This window comes from Danio rerio, chromosome 14 (genome assembly GCF_052040795.2).
Source record: "Danio rerio strain M-AB ecotype USA chromosome 14, GRCz13ab, whole genome shotgun sequence".
Classification (NCBI taxonomy): Eukaryota; Metazoa; Chordata; class Actinopteri; order Cypriniformes; family Danionidae; genus Danio; species Danio rerio.
The window spans coordinates 7,121,875-7,139,703 of NC_141034.1; the positions used below are offsets into that span (position 1 = coordinate 7,121,875).

At 34.6% G+C, this 17,829-nt stretch overlaps 2 protein-coding genes across 5 annotated transcripts in view; one reads left to right on the forward strand and one right to left on the reverse strand.

Moving 5' to 3' along the window:
• The window catches only part of abca1b (ATP binding cassette subfamily A member 1b), a 95,174-nt gene extending 86,671 nt beyond the window's left edge, over positions 1 to 8,503 (forward strand). For 2 of the 3 annotated variants that reach the window (XM_087279954.1, XM_087279955.1), the window contains 4 exons: positions 213 to 316; positions 1,583 to 1,675; positions 4,339 to 4,582; positions 7,140 to 8,497. In XM_087279954.1, the coding sequence (XP_087136080.1) occupies positions 213 to 316; positions 1,583 to 1,675; positions 4,339 to 4,582; positions 7,140 to 7,283 (585 nt within the window). In that variant the 3' untranslated portion in view covers positions 7,284 to 8,497. Of the gene's footprint in view, positions 1 to 212; positions 317 to 1,582; positions 1,676 to 4,338; positions 4,583 to 7,139 lie in introns of all 3 variants that reach the window. The other variant, NM_001114586.2, reaches the window with a different exon arrangement.
• Positions 8,504 to 9,736: 1,233 nt separating this feature from the next.
• nipsnap3a (nipsnap homolog 3A (C. elegans)) lies at positions 9,737 to 16,372 on the reverse strand. Of its 2 annotated transcripts, none has more exons than NM_200264.3 (6): positions 16,179 to 16,348; positions 13,623 to 13,836; positions 12,024 to 12,185; positions 11,573 to 11,722; positions 10,499 to 10,585; positions 9,737 to 10,328 (listed from the first exon to the last, which is right to left on the reverse strand). In NM_200264.3, exons 1-6 carry the CDS (start codon positions 16,305 to 16,307, stop codon positions 10,252 to 10,254), a joined length of 819 nt encoding a protein of 272 aa, NP_956558.2. In that variant the 5' UTR covers positions 16,308 to 16,348; the 3' UTR covers positions 9,737 to 10,251. The 2 variants fall into 2 exon arrangements, with proteins under 2 accessions (NP_956558.2, XP_087136403.1); XM_087280277.1 differs by having other exon boundaries at positions 10,106 to 10,328; positions 13,623 to 13,833; positions 16,179 to 16,372.
• Between the last annotated feature and the right edge of the window lie 1,457 nt (positions 16,373 to 17,829).

Here is a 17,829-nt window from a genome sequence, read left to right on the forward strand (position 1 = left end):
CTGCAGCTTGATGCCTATTAGAATGCAGTTAGACCCAATAATTTATAACATATGAAGGCAAAAAAATTGTGTTTTATTTTGATCAAATTAATATTAGTAAAATCGATATTATACAGAATACCCAGAGATCTTCCTGCTAAAGTTGATGTTCATTGTGTTTCTTGCTAACCTGTGGCTGAATCGGAGTCCTGTTGTGTGTTGTTTGCTTGCAGGACGAGCCCACCACTGGGATGGACCCCAAAGCACGCAGAGCCCTGTGGAACTGCATACACAGCGTCATCAAAGAGGGCCGATCTGTTGTTCTCACCTCACACAGGTATGTTCAGCAGGCTTTCATTACTGGTGACCAGTAATGTGTTTTACAAAATTAATTCTAACAATTTCAATATTACTAAGTTAATGTTAAGCATAAAATGAAAAAATCTAGTTAAAAAATAAGTACTATTATGAAAATCACTAAGAAGAATTACTATGAACATACATTGTTTATTTATCATGTATATATGTGCACATTGTGCAAATAATATATAATTAAATTTTAAAAAAAAGAAAAATTATTTACTAATTTACTAATTATATTATATATATATTAACTAATAATTTTCTTTTCGGCTTAGTCCCTTTATTAATCCGGAGTTGATACAGTGGAATGAACCGCCAACTTATCCAGCATGTTTTTACGCAGCGGATGCCCTTTCAGCCACAACCCATCACTGGGAAATATAAAAAAAATTAAAAAAATAAATAAATAATACTAATAATAATAATAGTTATTTAAATAAAAGGTCGAAGCAGTGGCGCAGTAGGTAGTGCTGTACAGCAAGAAGGTTGCTGAGTCACTGGTTCAAACCTCGGCCCTGGGTATCCTGCAGGTGCTCCGGTTTCCCCCACAATCCAAAGACGTGAATTGGTAAGGCTAAATTGTCCATAGTGTATGAGTGCGTGTGTGTGTATGTATCCCAGAGATGGGCGTAAAAACGTGCTGGATAAGTTGGCGGTTTATTCCGCTGTGGCAACCCCGTATTAATCAAGAGACTAAGCCGACAAGAAAACGAATGAATGAATGAATATTTAAATAAACTATTTACAGAGAGTACTATATTATTACAACAATGACAATAGTTTCGTACAAGAACAAAATATTTCCAGCCAATCATTTTATACTTCCGTTCTTGAGCAGGTGGGACAAAATGTTTGGCCCCATTTACAGATTTATGTTGCTTGTTCAAGCTACTTATTTATAATGAGCTAAACCAACACAATTCTTAAGTTTTGTTTAATGCTCAATCCACTTAAATTTGTAAAAACGATTCAGTTAACTTTATCGATTTGTGTTGAGTCAACATGAAGGAATTATGTGGAAATCAGCATTATTTACAGTGTGACAAAACCAGAATGATCCAGTTTTAAACAGGTGCACTGAGCAAAACAGCAGCACTAAAAACACAAACACACAACACAATGTCAAACACAAACACACACAGGGATTGACTAATTATTTTAGCTTAGCTTAGACGTCCAGCTGTCACTATGTGTCAGTGGCAGTTTTCCTCAAACTGACCCGTGTTCTGTTCTCTCTCAGCATGGAGGAGTGTGAAGCTCTGTGCACCAGAATGGCCATCATGGTGAACGGCAGGTTTCGCTGTCTGGGCAGCGTCCAGCACCTCAAGAACAGGTAAGACCACTGCTAGTGTGGAGTATCCTAGAGTGGGGGGGTGGGGGTTAGTGGGAGGGGGTAAAACGGTCAATCATTTTAATAAGAAGTTAGTTCAAACCTTACACTTTATCACAGATTATTGCAATCTAATTAAGCGATTTAAAATCCGCATGAACTGGAAGATTTTTTCTCCGTATTGTGACGCATTCTTAGAAAAAATAGAATGTTATATGAGCAGACAGTGGGTGTGGCTTGTTTTTTCTACTGCGAGCTGATTGGATGTATTAAAGTGGGCATTTCATTCAAAGAGATTGGGAAAAGGGTTTAGGGAGGGTTATTACAACATAACAGACTCATCCTCCTCACCATTTCTGTTTGTTGTCATAGCACTGACAGTTGGAAGGGGCGTGGTTACATATGTTAGCCCCGCCTAATACCTCAGACTAAATCTGAGAATTTACCTGAAAACAAACAGGAAGCGTCCAAAAGGGCATACTTCCATACTATATAGTTTGCTAAAAAAGTATGCGAGCCGAGTAGTATGTCCGAACTCATAGAATTCGAAAATCAGTATGCGAGAGGTACCCTGATGACTTACTGCTTCCTGTGAGATTCTGAAGTGCACATTCCATGCACGCAGCACTATCCCATGATGCCCCACGAGAGAATTCATGAATGGTAGTAAAGCGATGCAAGTGTAAGTCACGTGACCATGACAAAATGGCGGATCTAGTACATCCGATTTCCATTCACACTGTTTACATTCATACTGTATAGAACGTACTTCACCAGTGGCGCCTGCAGCCGTACGGCTGTACGCACTGTGCGTACCTACCACGAGAGGGCGGGAATTAATGCCGCTTTTTATTTATTTATTTATTTGTGACATAATTTTTTATTGATTATTAAACAGTATACACTACAGCTGCCTGCTTTTCCACTATCGAGCCAAATCGTTCTGAGAACACTTGGGTATGGTTACGTTTGTTTCTCCACTGAGGACTCCGGAAGAGAACTCAACAGCTACATGCACTGCTGAAAGACTTTTTGTTTCTGCTGTGCATCGAATAAAGACACGCTTAACATTATTTAAGTTCACAATCGTATAGCTAAATACTATATCCAAGAAACACGAAATGACTGCACTTCAGTCAAGCCAGACGTCTTGTTTTGTGATTTAATGCCGGCTATACCACCCGAAGAACGGTTACGGCGTGTTGAGATGTCGGCCGTCACCGGAGAAAGTCTAATCTTTCATTACTTTATTGGGGTTGTGTTTGAAAGCTTTATTGGCACTGTAGCTGCCAAGATACTGCTTTATGAGTTAAATTATAGCCTATATATGCACCAATAAACAGATCAAATTAATGAATAAATAAAATAAATATGGATTCCTTAAGGCTGATTTATACTTTTGCGTCAAACGCACGCGTATGCTACGGCGCTGACGCATAGCCCTTCGCCGTGGCCGTCGGTGTCGCTGACGTGCACCTCTCAAAAAATGTAACTACACGTCGCAACGACGCGTAGCGCAAGCTCTGTGATTGGTCGGCTTGGTAGCTCTGACGAGTCTGGGCGGGACCGAGAGTCACGTGAATGGTGCGAGCCTGATAGAGCGATTATTTACAAGTGTGGAGTCACGTGAAGAAGCTCCTAATGGAAAGTTTTGGTTTGTGTTTACCTCAAAGTTAAAGTTGTTGCACGTCTGCTGGTTCCTGCCTCAAAATGAGCGAGTTTGAGCCACTTGTACATTCAGGAAGTGTTCAGGAAAGGCAAAACAGCAGCGAAGAAACTCGACACAGAGGAACATTTACACCTCACTGCCAACTAGCGTTTCGGAAGTGTTAATGCAGACCGACAGAGACAGAGCGCAGAAGTATAAATGCACAGCTACGCGCGTTGCATGCGCCGTGGGTTACGCCGGTCACTTGACGCAGAAGTATAAACCAGGCTTTAATGCCGGTATAGTTTTTACTAAAAAAAATAATAATAAAATGTTTTATAAAAATAAAAAGCAATTTTCGCAATTTTTTACGATTCGGTTAAATATAATTTGGACATTTATGGGGGCATGTAACATGTTTCTGTTTTTTTTTTTTGTTCTCAGTGATCTTTAATACATAAGGGGTAGCTATGCAAAATATTTTCTAAAATGTCAAGCAGGATTTTGTCTATAGCTTTAATTATGAAGACAATAAAATATTAAAACTAACAAAAATAAAATAATAAAAATTCAAAGAATTTAGCAGAATTTTGCTAAATTATAAAAAAATGTTAATTTTATTTTACTTGATGCATTCGTTATTTAATGTTTGAATACTGAAATAACAGCCATCGGAAGGGGGCGGGGCGGTGCTGGATTTGTGCGTACCTTGGAAAGAAATCCTGCAGGCGCCCCTGCATTTCACTATCAGTCGAGTGGTACGTTTAAATTCGAATGCTGTACCAACTGAGTAGTAGGCGGCTTCGGATGCAGCCAAACCCTTTTTTAAATGACATGCACAGATGAATCGTTCACCTCAAAACTAACAATGTGAGCTAACAAAATCAATATGGTTAGTTTTGATTTGATGTGTACTTGTGTCATTTCTGTTCAAGGCTTTAGTTCAGTTTAGAAGAGTTTGTGGTGCTGAGATTTGATTATAATAAAAATGTTTATGGCTGTGTTTGTGTTGCTGCAGATTTGGCGACGGGTACACCATCATTCTAAGGGTGGCAGGCCCTGATCCCGACCTGCAGCCGGTGATGAAGTTCATCGAAAGCGAACTTCCAGGGAGCACGCTGAAAGAGAAGCACAGAAACATGCTGCAATATCAGCTGCCTTCATCACTCACATCCCTCGCTCACATCTTCAGCATCCTCGCCAAAAACAAAGAGTTCCTGCGGATAGAGGATTACTCCGTCTCCCAGACCACACTAGACCAGGTGAGAGCGCCGTCAGTCACTGCACTCAAACATCTGTATCTTACAAAACAGCAGTATATAATGAAGGATTTTGTTGGAGTGTGAATAGTTTATATATCGTATTATTTTATATTAATATGTAGAATGAAATTAAATGTAATAATAAAACATATAGTAAATTCATTCATTTTCTTGTCGGCTTAGTCGCAGTGGAATGAACCGCCAACTTATCCAGCACATTTTTACGCAGCGGATGATATTATGCGATTGTATTGTATTGCAATATGGAACAATTAAGTGTTCATGTTAAATCAAAAGTAATTCACAAATACTTGAAAATTAGATGTTTTAATGACAATAATTCTGTATGGTCACAACTGAATTAATTACAAAATAACTGTATAAAATGATCAATTAAAATGATAAAAACATATTATATATATTGTACCCAGCTTAAATGTAAAATTAAAGTTACCAGACGTAGAAGGAGAGACACAGGGAGGGAGAGACAAAGAGAGCAAGTAGCCCTCAAAGAGGCAGAGAAGATAGACTCCAGAGGAGAGGAGTAGACCAGGAAAAGACAGCCCAGAAAAAGAGCTAGAGCAGACTTTTACACCTATTTTGTATCTTTCTTGACCATGTGACTAAAGCCCAAATGCTGAGACATTCAAACTGACCAATCAACATGTGACAACATCATAAATCCCCCAAAGTCCACATATCAAGCCCTGATCTTATCAGTATCTGCCTTTGGAGTCAGTATGGACCTTAAGTCAAAAAGACATGGTGTGTCATATAAACAAATGCATATGATAACTTAGCCTCTTACAATTATTTTAGTTTACTATTTGTTTATATTAATATTTGTTTATATTAGTTTAATACTTCTAAATATACAATTATATTACTTTAATATTTAATATTAATTAACTAATTATATTGGTTAATTATATTTACAAAAATATTAGTTTGTCGTGGACAAAAGTAAACAGCTGGGGCGTGGCCCCTAATAGTAATTCTGTGGGCCCCAAAACCCACCCCCAAATGACGCATTTGTATATATACATAGTACATTTACCTATTTATATCAGAATTTCTGATATTTCAGACATTAAGAAATCTTGAATGAAAACAAGGAAACTATCCCTTTTTTTGCAAAGATGCATTGTGCAAAATATAAGTAAATTATGTACATTTTAAAATGTTTTTTTATGCTTCATATTTACCATCTTGAACACCACTGTAAATGAAGAGTGAAAGTTAATATTAGCATTTTGATGAGACTTTCTTTTTGTCATGCTATGTTTAATTAATCTAAAATATTCAACATTTGTCGGAAACATTTTAAATTTGTTTTTTAATTGAGAAAAAGAATAGGATAAAATAGGGTTTTAAAAATATGATAAAATAAAATTATTCTTATTTATTTAAAAAAAGATATGATATTGTTTCATAATCATTTCGTATTGAAAATCCCTAAATTTCATTTATTTTCCTTTAGCTTAGTCCCTTATGGCCAGTGAATACAGTATGAATAAATGAATATATATGAACACATACAGCCCCATACAGTCTTCGATATGTTACCAACTACAGAAAAACTACACACAGCAGACATTTAGTCCTTATTTGGGTTCAAAAACAACACAAAATAAAGTCCACAGTCAGAGCAAACCTCTCTTCTGTGTCTAATCTTCAGCAGCACATGTAGCCTCCGTTAGAAAGTAATTTAGTCATTCTTAGTTCATAATAGTCAAAGAGACGATGATAATAGTAAAACATGGCAGTTTGTTCACGTTTTAGGTTGCTGAAACAATCATTTTCTCCTTTGGTTTTTCCGGCTTCTACCTTTGGTTTTTTTTGTGCGTCAGTCTCTCGTTTGTTCATTTCTGAAAGGATCGGATGTCATTATCACTTTAATAATCACGCGCATGTTACTATCATCAGCTCAATAAGTTTATTTCAAATATAGACGTGCATGCGAGCGCAAGCGAAAAAAGTAAACCAATAGGATTCAGCTGCACTTCTAGCTCCGTCTTTTGGTACCCTTTTGTTGTGCTAGGTACCCTTTGCAAAGGGTGACTAAATTACATAAAAACGTACTGAACCAAACTGTACCACTCAGTGGAAACGGGCCATTATTTATCAGGGGTTGCCGCAGCAGAATGAACCACCAAATATTTTGGCATATGTTATACGCAGTGGATGCCCTTCCAGCCGCAACCCAGTACATAATATGAAGAGAAAAAAAACTGAGGAAGGCATAGTGTCGAAACGTTTGTGTCTTTAAATCACCCCAAGTGTAAAAAGAAAGAAAAAAAGAAGAAGAAAACAGTACAAAGCAATTACTTGATGAGGGCGTATCATTATGTTTTTGAATAGCATTGACAAGATTAACACACCAAAGAAGTTTCTTTAAAAATCGCAAGCTTGCAGGTCAAACTTTAGCACTCTACGCAACAAAATAAATATTTTAAAAAAATAGCTTTAAAAAATTTCCAGGCTTGTGAAAAGTGTGCGGTAAAAACGATGCTTTCTCCTAACATGATCACTAAACGCTCTTCTCCTCAATCTCCAGGTGTTTGTAAACTTTGCGAAGGACCAAAGTGACGACCACTCGGACAGCTCAATCAGCCGTAAAGGGACGGCGGTGAACATGGCCCTGCTGACTCCGCTGTCCACTAAAGACAGCCTGGAGAAGCCCATGGAGAGCTTCGTATGAGCCGGACTCTCTCTTTACACTACATGCCAACGGGAGCCAGTGGAGTCCACACATTTCACATCTTTTTTATTTTTTGTGGCCTTCGAGCTGCAGTCTGCCCTCCTGATCCTCAGGCTGGAGATAAACCCGTGAGAGGCAGACGCCAAATGCAAGTCAATGCAAAAAAAAAAAAAAAAGAAATCAGAAAGACTTCTTGCGTTTCTAGCATGGCGGAATTCAAAGCATGCTAGTCGCGACGTTAAAACTTGAAGCCATCAATTCTGGTGTGTTTAGCGACAGTCGTCGATTATTTGAGATAATCGGCCTGATGGGGGGAAAATGCCAATGATCAATCATTCAGGGGTCCGTGTGTTTGCATTTTATTTTTTCGTAAGAAAACTGGAAATCACGTGCTGAAGAATCAATTTTTTTGCACGGAAAACCTCCAAATCGTACCTATTTTGGAAATGATTATGTTCGTGATGTGTCTTTATTTATAAACAAGCCATTGTTTTAGATGTTTTACAAAAGGGCATTGTTTTATTTTACTCCTAAAGTGCCTTGCGATAACTTTATAGTAAACACAAAATATTTGTGTGCGGGCGAAAACAAAAACGATTGATTTATTATTATTATTATTATTTTTAAATAAAGTAAGCTTTAAAGTTACACCGTGTAACAAATACCTCGAATGACAGCAAATCACTCAAACAACTGAGAAGAAAATCAGTTCAAACAAACCAATCGTGTGCCTTCTTTGGGAAAAAAAAGAGGCGTGTCCTGTGAGTCTATTATTGATGGACCAATAAGAATACAGAGCTTCCAGCTGTATTAAATTGAGTACAGTAAGGGTGATCGGTCCGTTTTCATCATTGAATCAGTATTTTGGATCTCTTTGGGAGAGGCGACAGCAATGTCAACCTTTCATCCGAGCACTTTACTTGCTGCGTTAATTGAAAATTTTGATTTAATGTCAAAACGTGTTAATCTCTTTGCACTGGATTTTCCACAGACAATGTTTTTGCCGCTTTTTTTTTTTTTTTTCCTCAGTGACCGTTTAGTTTCGGTTTGGGTTCGAACAAAGTGATTGCAAACCTAAAAGGACAAACGTTTTAGCACCACCGTTATGTTGCTCATTAATATCTGTTTACATTTCAAACTTATGGCTGTGGAATGTCTGTTACTCGTCTTGTACACTTACTGTATTTACACAATAAAACACAACAGTTCTACAACCCTAACGTCTGTTTCATCTTAGTGCATCAGTTATTGAATTATCTACCTAATAATGAATTATTTAGCACCATAACTGCTATCGGTATATCCAACGCAATTTTTATACTGCACAAATACTCACCGGCCACTTTATTAGGTACACCTTACTGGTACCAGGTTGGACCCCTTAAGTCTTCAGTACTGCCTTAATCCTTAGTGGCGGAGATTCAACAAGGAACTGGAAATATTCCTCAGAGGTTTTGGTCCATATTGACATGATAACATCACGCAGTTGCTGCAGATTTGTCTTGATGCGAATCTCCCATTCCACCACATCCCAAATGTGCTCTATTGGATTGAGCTCTGGTGACTGTGGAGGCCATTTGAGCACAGTGAACTTATTTACATGTTCAAGAAACCAGTCTGAGATGATTCGCGCTGTGGTCATAAAGGGTTGGACATGGTCAACAACAAAGGTAGGCTGTGGCATTGACATGATGTTCTATTGGTACTAATGCTCAGAAAATATCCCCCACACCATCACACCACTACCACCAGCAGCCTGATCCACTGATACAAGGCAGGATGGATTCATGCTTTTATGTTGTTGCCACCAATTTCTGACCCAATCATCCGAATGTCACAGTAGAAAGTGAGACTCATGGAAGTGTTTTTCCAATCTTCTATTGTTCAATCCAGTTTCCTGTTCTTAGCTGACAGGAGTGGCACCCGGGGTGGTCTTCTGCTGCTGTAGCCCATCTGCTTTAAGGTTGGACGTGTTGTGCATTCAGAGATGCTCTTCTGTGTACCTCAGTTGTAACGAGGCTTTTTATCAGCTGGACCCAGTCTGGCCATTCTCCTCTAACCTCTGGCATCAACAAGACATTTGCGCCCACAGAACTGCCGCTCTCTGGATATTTTCTCTTTTTTTAACCATTCTCTGTAAACCCTAGAGATGGTTTTGTGTCCCAGCAGATCAGCAGTTTCTTGAATATTCAAACCAGCCCGTCTGGCACCAACAACCATGCCACGTTCAAAGTCACTTTAATCACCTTTCTTCCCCATTCCGATGCTCGGTTTGAACTGCGTCGTGATCATATCTACATGCCTAAATGCACTGAGTTGCTGTCATGTGATTGGCTGATTAGAAATCTTCGTTAACGAGCAGTTGGACAGGTGTACCTAATAAAGTGGCCGGTGAGTGGACAGTTTTGACAGCATATTGATTGCTTATGTTGGTTCAGTTATACACAGATATGTTCGGTGAAGCAGTAAGAGTTTAATAAGAAATAAACACAGCTTTCTGACCAATCAGAGTCAAGGACTGAAACTGTCCATTCTAATTTTGATATTATTGGCATTGTAGAAAAGAATTGACGTTAAACTGTAAAAAATGCAGGGTTCCACACAATTCCTTCATGTTGCCACAACACAAATTGATTGAGTTTACTTAATCATCTGTACAAATTGAAGTGGATTGAACATAAAACAATTACGTTGTCCCAAAAAACACCTCAGGAATTGTGTTGGTTCAGCTCATTTCAAAGAAATAGTTTGAATAAGCAGCAAAAAGTCATTTTTAAGCGTATGCTAATGCTGGCGAAATCTTGTGATGCAATGCAAATCTCTTTCATTTGATTCACACTTTTTATTTGTCCATCAGCAAAACATATCAACGTACTGCCAAGAATTACACATGGTTATCTGAATTACTGCAGAACTCTTGACCGTTCACTCCGTTCCCCTGATTTTGGAGTGAAAGCATGAGACAGTTTTATTTGATTGGTGAGAACGAACAGGGGAACATGAGTTTGTTCTTCTGTGCCACCAGGTATAAAGCGCTTTCCCTCACTGGAGAAACACACAACAATATAAAGAATAGGTGAAATATAGTGCATATAAGAGCCCTTCTATGACAAACTAAAAATCAGAATGCTCTAATAATCATGGTACAGTAGTGTGTTGTGTAATAATAATTATAATAATAATAATAATAATAATAAGATATTATTCAGATTTACCTGCCGCCACCACTCTGGCATCTTCATGTGATGTATGGCGTACTGCTGCCCGCTGGTCAGCACTCTCATACCACCATAACACATGCACTGAACATACAAAAAAATATCAGAAATATGTAAAACAGTAGATTTTTCCCCATGAGTTAATATTAATGAAATCTTAAATGATATCTATCTATCTATCTATCTATCTATCTATATATATATATATATATATATATATATATATATATATATATATATATATATATATATATATATTTATTTATTTATTTAAGACAGTAAGGTCTGACTTTGCTTAGACAAAAGTCTTGTCACTAAACAGAAATAATGTACAGTATAGAATATAAACTCATGCTGCAGTGGAAACAGAATGAATATTATGTATGACTCCCATGAGCTTGGAGGACTGCATCCATACATCTCTGCAATGATATAAATCACTTATTAATAAAGTCATCTGGAATGGCAAAGAAAGCGTTCTTGCAGGACTCCCAGAGCTCATCAAAATTCTTTAGATTTATCTTCGATGCCTCCTCCATCTTACCCCAGACATGCTCAATAACGTTCATGTCTTGTGACTGGGCTGCCCAGAGGAACCTGCTTATAGGAACTTTGATGTGGAGGCTGAAGTATGAGGAGCGTTATCCTGCTGAAGAATTTGCCCTCTCCGGTGGTGTGTAATGTAATGGGCAGCACAAATGTCTTGATACCTCAGGCTCTTGATGTTGCCATCCACTTTGCAGATACTGAATGTGACTCCGAACCATGATTTTTCCTTCACCAAACTTGACTGATTTCTGTGAGAATCTTGGGTCCATGCTGGTTCCAGTAGGTCTTTAGCAGTATTTGTGATGATTGGGATGAAGCTCAACAGATGATTCATCGACCTTCTGCCACTTTCAAGTGATCAACAAGAAGTCAACTTATTATTTTTTGCTCTTACAACTGGGATCGAGTACTAGACTTTTGCCAGGTAGTGTATTTTGTCGGGTTATTTAAAGGGTCATATATCATCATGATATTAGTTTTTAATTGCTTTAAAACATATCTGCATCTCTGGTGTCCACTCACCTTGATTGAGCTGTCCAAACTCAGAGTGGAAAACCCCAACCGAATGAGCATATCCTGATCCCGTATGTGTGCCCACTGCTGCCTGAAATGCCTTGCCCCACACAGCCGGACCACCCGATTTCATCTGGAAAGTGGCCAGCTCGAAAACCCCTTCATGTCATTAACAAAAGTAGTTCAGGTCAGTTTGCTGAAGTTTTGTTCTGTGAAGAATTTACTCTGATTTGTAATGGGAGAATGAGGAATATTTGGGAAACGTGTTCGAAAACAGTCATTATGATTTTATTTTTATTGAACTCAACAAACCGTTAACTATTTTTATTCGGTTATGTTTTTGGAACCATGTCAATGGTTTAAAACATTCTTCATAATATCCTCTTGTTTTCTTCAAAAAGCTTTGGAAGCACTTGAGGTTGAGAAAGGTTGAGTTTCCCTTTAAAGCACACATTCTTACCGCCTTCTTTAGGTGGCTTCTGAATTTTGCTCCAGGGTACGAGGTACGTCACCTCATTATCTTGAGAGCTCAGCATGGGCATGGCTTTCGAGATGTACTGCTCATTCCAGCTGGGGTCCTGAGCTAGGGCAGCCCGCACAGACGCCCGCTGGGCATAGCTGTCTAAACAACATTATGGAAAAGACAGAAAAACATTTCTTTTGATAATTCACATACGCATAACATAATTTTTTATTTTTATATATAAAGGTTGTGATGTTTGTGAGGCAATTTGACCAATATTGATTCAAATGTATTTCATGTTTTTGCGTTATTTTAATTATTGGATTATTTAAATAACATTTTATTTATTAGTTTGCTTTTATTTTGTACTGATGCATGGTAAAATATTTGTTATTTCTTGTAATCATTTTTATAACATATTTATATATTAAAATGTATTTTAATAAAATTTATTTCATGAGTTTGTTTTATTTTAATTATCAGATTATTTAAATTGCATTTTATTTATTATTATTTTGTTTTTCTTTTATACTAATGCATGTTAACATATTTGTAATTTCTTGATACCTTTTATGTAACATATTTAGATTTTTAAATTTATTTTAATAAAATTTATTTCATGATTTATGTAATTTTAAATGTTGGATTAATTAAATATTATTTTATTTATTATTTTTTATGCTAACGCATGTTAATATACTTATTGGACTTTCTTATTACCTTTTATATAACATATTTATATTTTAAAATGTATTTTAATAAAATGTATTGCATGATTTAGTTTTGTTTTAAATAACATTTATTTATTGTTTTTATACTAGTGCATGTTAATGTACTTCTTGGAATTTCTTGTTACGTTTTATATAACATATTTACATTTTATGATTTATTTTTATAAAATTTATTTAATGATTTTGTATTATTTTAATTAATGTATTATTTAAATAACATTTCATTTATTAGCTTTTTTATTTTATGCTAATGTAGGTTAATATACTTCTTGCACTTTCTTGTTAGCTTTTATATAATATTTTTATATTTTAAAATTTATTTTAAGAAAATGTATTGCATAATTTATTTTTATTTTAATTGATGCATTATTTAAATAACATTTTGTTTAATTTTTTTTACTAATGCATGCTAATATACTTTTTGGAATTTCTTGTTACTTTTTTATAACATATTTATAATTTAGAGATTTATTTTAATAAAATGTATTTCATGATTTTGTATTATTTTAATTATTGGATTATTTAAATAACATTTTATTTATTAGTTGTTGTTTTTATACTAATGCATGTTAATATACTTCTTGTAATTTCTTATCTTTTTCTACACTATCTTTTGGTGATCTTATGTACAGCTTTATTATAAATGTGCTTTATAAATAAATATTGTATTTTATTTGACATATTTTAATAAACATTTTATGTGAACTTTATTTTTACTCTATTTTTCTAATTACTTTATTTGCTTGCTGTTTCCCTAAACAAGTAAAGAAACAGATTAAAGAGTAATTTCAATATTTTGTTGAATTTTTTACTTCAATAAAAAAGTTTAAAAGCGTACAAGACACATTTAAGAGCTCATTCTCACCATACTTCCAGATGTGGAAGACCTGATTGAGACCTCCGTATTCCACAGTCCAGTATCCGATGAGCTCCGAGTGGGCCGTGCGCAGCTGGATCTTCTCATTGGTCAGTTTGAGGAAGGCAGCATTCAGATGTGGTTGAATGTAATATGTGCGAAACTCATAGAAGGTCCCGTGCTGCTGCTGGGGTCCGGTGGTGATCCATGCAGCGCTGGGCTGCTAAAAAACACAAATAAGAACTGACAGTGACACCATGTGGTATTTAATAGAACTGTTCAGAACTGTCCCGAACTTTTTAGCCCCAAAATAACAATGCCAGTGACTCACGACCCCCAATATCCTCTGAGGGGTTTATAAATATATAAACTTTGCACACAACAGCGCACAAATACCAATAGGCCCAAGCCTATTCCTCATTTAATATTGAAAAATGCCACTCGGAGAGCATAGTCTATGTTCAGTTGTAACCTGTTTTTACTTTTGAAGTACGTGAGGGCCGTAAAGGTGTCAGAAATTTAACCTGGTGCCATAAAATCAATATGTGGTGTCTTTAACATGACGCAATCTTCCCAGGGGGCACAAAAACAAAACAAAAAAGGCTGGTGGCTTTTTTATTTGCATGTTGCTTTGTTAATACATGCATGTTTTTAATGTATTTTAATGTGGTTATGGATTAAACATAGTAATTCTAATAGTTTAATAAAATCAATTAGATTTTTGGAAATCACCAAGCGACCCCCCACCCCCCTCAATGTCCCGCAACTTCCACTTTGGGAACCACTGTCCTAAAACTCACTTACGCACAATCTTGCTTCTTCTGTGAGACGGACTATGCATATGTGCAAAGAACAATAGGAGAAAAAGTGTCCATGAATTGAAACCTTTTCAGTCTAAAGGCTCTTTAAATTAGCCATTTTTGAGCACTTCAATATGGTGGTATAGTGTCAATGATTTTGTATCAATTCAGAAAAGTTTTTGTCAGAAATTCAGAAAAGTAATTGTATTCATTGTTGTTACATAAATATGCATTGCGCAGAACAATTCTACATTTAAACTACAGGAGGTTACATTTATTAAGACAATCGCACTACCTTAAAAATTAATCGAGTAATAAATAATGAAAATATATGGTAGGCATGAAACATGGTGTCACTGCATTGAAACATTTTTGATAATTATATTATTGTTTAACTTTTCTATTTATTATTTTTTCCATAAATCTAAAAGGTGCAATTTGACTTTTATTCTACTTTTAGATATTTGTAAGGATTTTAATTATTATTGAGACAAGCAATTAAATTAACTATTGAATAATTAAATTAGAAAATAAATTTAAATTCAACTTTATTGATGTGATTTGTAATTATTTCATTTTTTAATTAACATACCAGCACTGCTTTTCCGTGTATGATGTTAAAGATAAACTAAATGTTTACATTCTATTTGTTCCCATTTCGGTACAAAGGTCAAACCCTACACTATACACCCCAAATTATATAGTTAATAGTATAGATAAATCCCTAAATGTTTACTTAATCGTTAATAGTTAAGAATGTGTTTATAAGTTGACATTTAATTAAAAAATGCATTAAATGAAACCATTTTAGTTCACAAAATCAAACAGGCAAAATTGCTTAATATTTCAGATGCTGGTGAAAATGTTTTTACAGCAAATAGAGACACCAACTAAGACTTTTCACTGAAAATATTATGCTTTTTTTTATAATGTACAGTTATTTTTCTTAGTAGAATGAAAAATATAAACATTTTCACAGAAAGCCTAAACTTTGGAGACTTTATAATCAATATACATGATTAGATGGAGATATTATTTTTTATTCTATTTATTTCTATTTATTTTTTTTACATTTGTTCAGTGACAACTTGTGACATGCTCCCTATATTTTTAACTATGGTACTTTGAATAGTAGGTGTTATTAAATGCAAGTATGACCTCAAAACAATTTTAGCACTATTAGACATAACAATGTTGTACTTTGATAGTCATTGGCTGATTTCAATATTTAAAACTAACAAATAATACTTTTTTGAAATTATATTATTAAGAAGAAACTTCGAATGTGTGAATACAAAACAAATGTTACCTCAATTTTATTACAGCAAATGTTATGCTTATTAAATAAGGTACAGATAATTTTCTAAGTAGATTGCAAAATATAAACATTTTGACAGGAAACCCAAACTTTGGATATTGCGTAATGAATCAAAGTAAGCTAGATGCATACACGAGAATGGCATTCCCACATTAATGGATGACATATTGTTTCTATTTGGATTATTAAACTGCAGTGATATAATGTTTTTGTAACTCTTCACGCTGCCAGGTGTTGAACAAACACAGTTGAGTTACATGTTCATGATGTGAATGACAATGGAGCTCGTCCTCTGACACACTTCCAAACACACTGGCGTTTGTCTTTTCATGCGGTGAAAACATTAAATATCATCACATGAATTCAATTAATGAAAGCTAAATTGATGGATGTGTGTAATACTGCACTTCATCCTAAATTAAACGTGCGAGTGCTGATTAAACTCACCGTAAGTCGGTTTTTCACGGTCAGACATCGTTCTGCGTGCCGTGACGCGCTCCGGACAATACTGCGTAATTTTATCATTTCACTCAATGTAAGTCTAGAAGTGTATCTGCAGAGTGACTGACATGCCATATCAAACGTGCAGCTGTGTGCAAAGTTCACTTCACAGTGAGTACGGAAGCCGAAAGGTGTCGTTCAAGTTCACTGCATGAAACTTGAGCTCCTTTGTAACAGCAATCAATGATTTTAAATGATTCACTGCTGAATTATAGAGTTATTCGATACACTATTGGTCAACTATTTGAAAACATTACGATTTTCTCATGTGAGGAAGTTTTTTCTACTATAAGTTTTAATTTATTTGATCACACATACTTGTAAACTGCAACATTTTGAAATATAATTTCAATTTAAAATAACTAGGCTATTAACATTATTTGTGGTAAAAGCTGATTTATTTTGTATTACTAGTCCAGATGATCATTCAGTAATTGTCAGATTTGAAAACAGCTTTATTTCATTATATATTATATTATATATTATATTTTATGGAAACTGTGACAGGCTCTATTAAATCATTTGTAGGAAGCATTCATGTATTCTTTAAGAAATATTTTATTAATCTAGAACACATTAAATTAACAATGAGAGCAAACAGATTTGTGCTCATACAAAGGAGTTCATTTGGATTAAAAAATAAATATAAAAAAGGTAAGTGAATGAGTAAAAAATGAATATTTTTTTTTCTATTCATCAAAGAATTCTGAAAATAAAAATATATAACAGTTTCCAAAAAAGACAAATTATTAATAACTGAGCACCAATGATCACTGGTCAAAGAAGAATAGCAAAATCTTTCATTTAGAAAAAATTCTGAAGAATCATGTGATGAATCAAGACTTGAGTAATGATACTGAAACTGATATCAAGCACATTTTAAAATAAATAAATAAATATATATATATATATATATATATATATATATATATATATATATATATATATATATATATATATATATATAAATTTATTTTTTAATTATTTTTATTACATTTGAAATGACACTTTATTACATTTTTATTTTATTTTTAACAAGCACATTTTAATCCACCATGTTCCACCATCCCAAATAAGAAGTGAAAATGATGTGGAGGATTGGGGAGAATGCCTTTAACAGAGATCGTAATTTCTAATTTAACTATTTTTTTGTTTGTTGTTTTATAGCTGAACTAATAAAAATCAAACTGAAAATGAACGTTTCACTCAACAGATAGAGGACAATGCAGAAGACAATGAAGACAAAAAACAGGTGCATATATAAATATATATATATATATATATATATATATATATATATATATATATATATATATATATATATATATAATGTAATTTTTTTATTTTTTTATTATTTGTTTTTATTCAGTACATTTTTACATTTATTTTATTAGTTAATTTGTTATTTTTTTACTTTAAATAAATGAGCATTGAGCATAAATGAGCATTGATGAGCATAGATTTCATTTTTAATAAATCTTAATATTTCCACACTGTAAAAAAGTTGGCTCAACTCAAAATTGTAAGGCAAGAGCTTTGAAAAAAAAATAAAATTTTGAAATGACTTTCAACTCAAAACCGCACTTGACTAGATTTA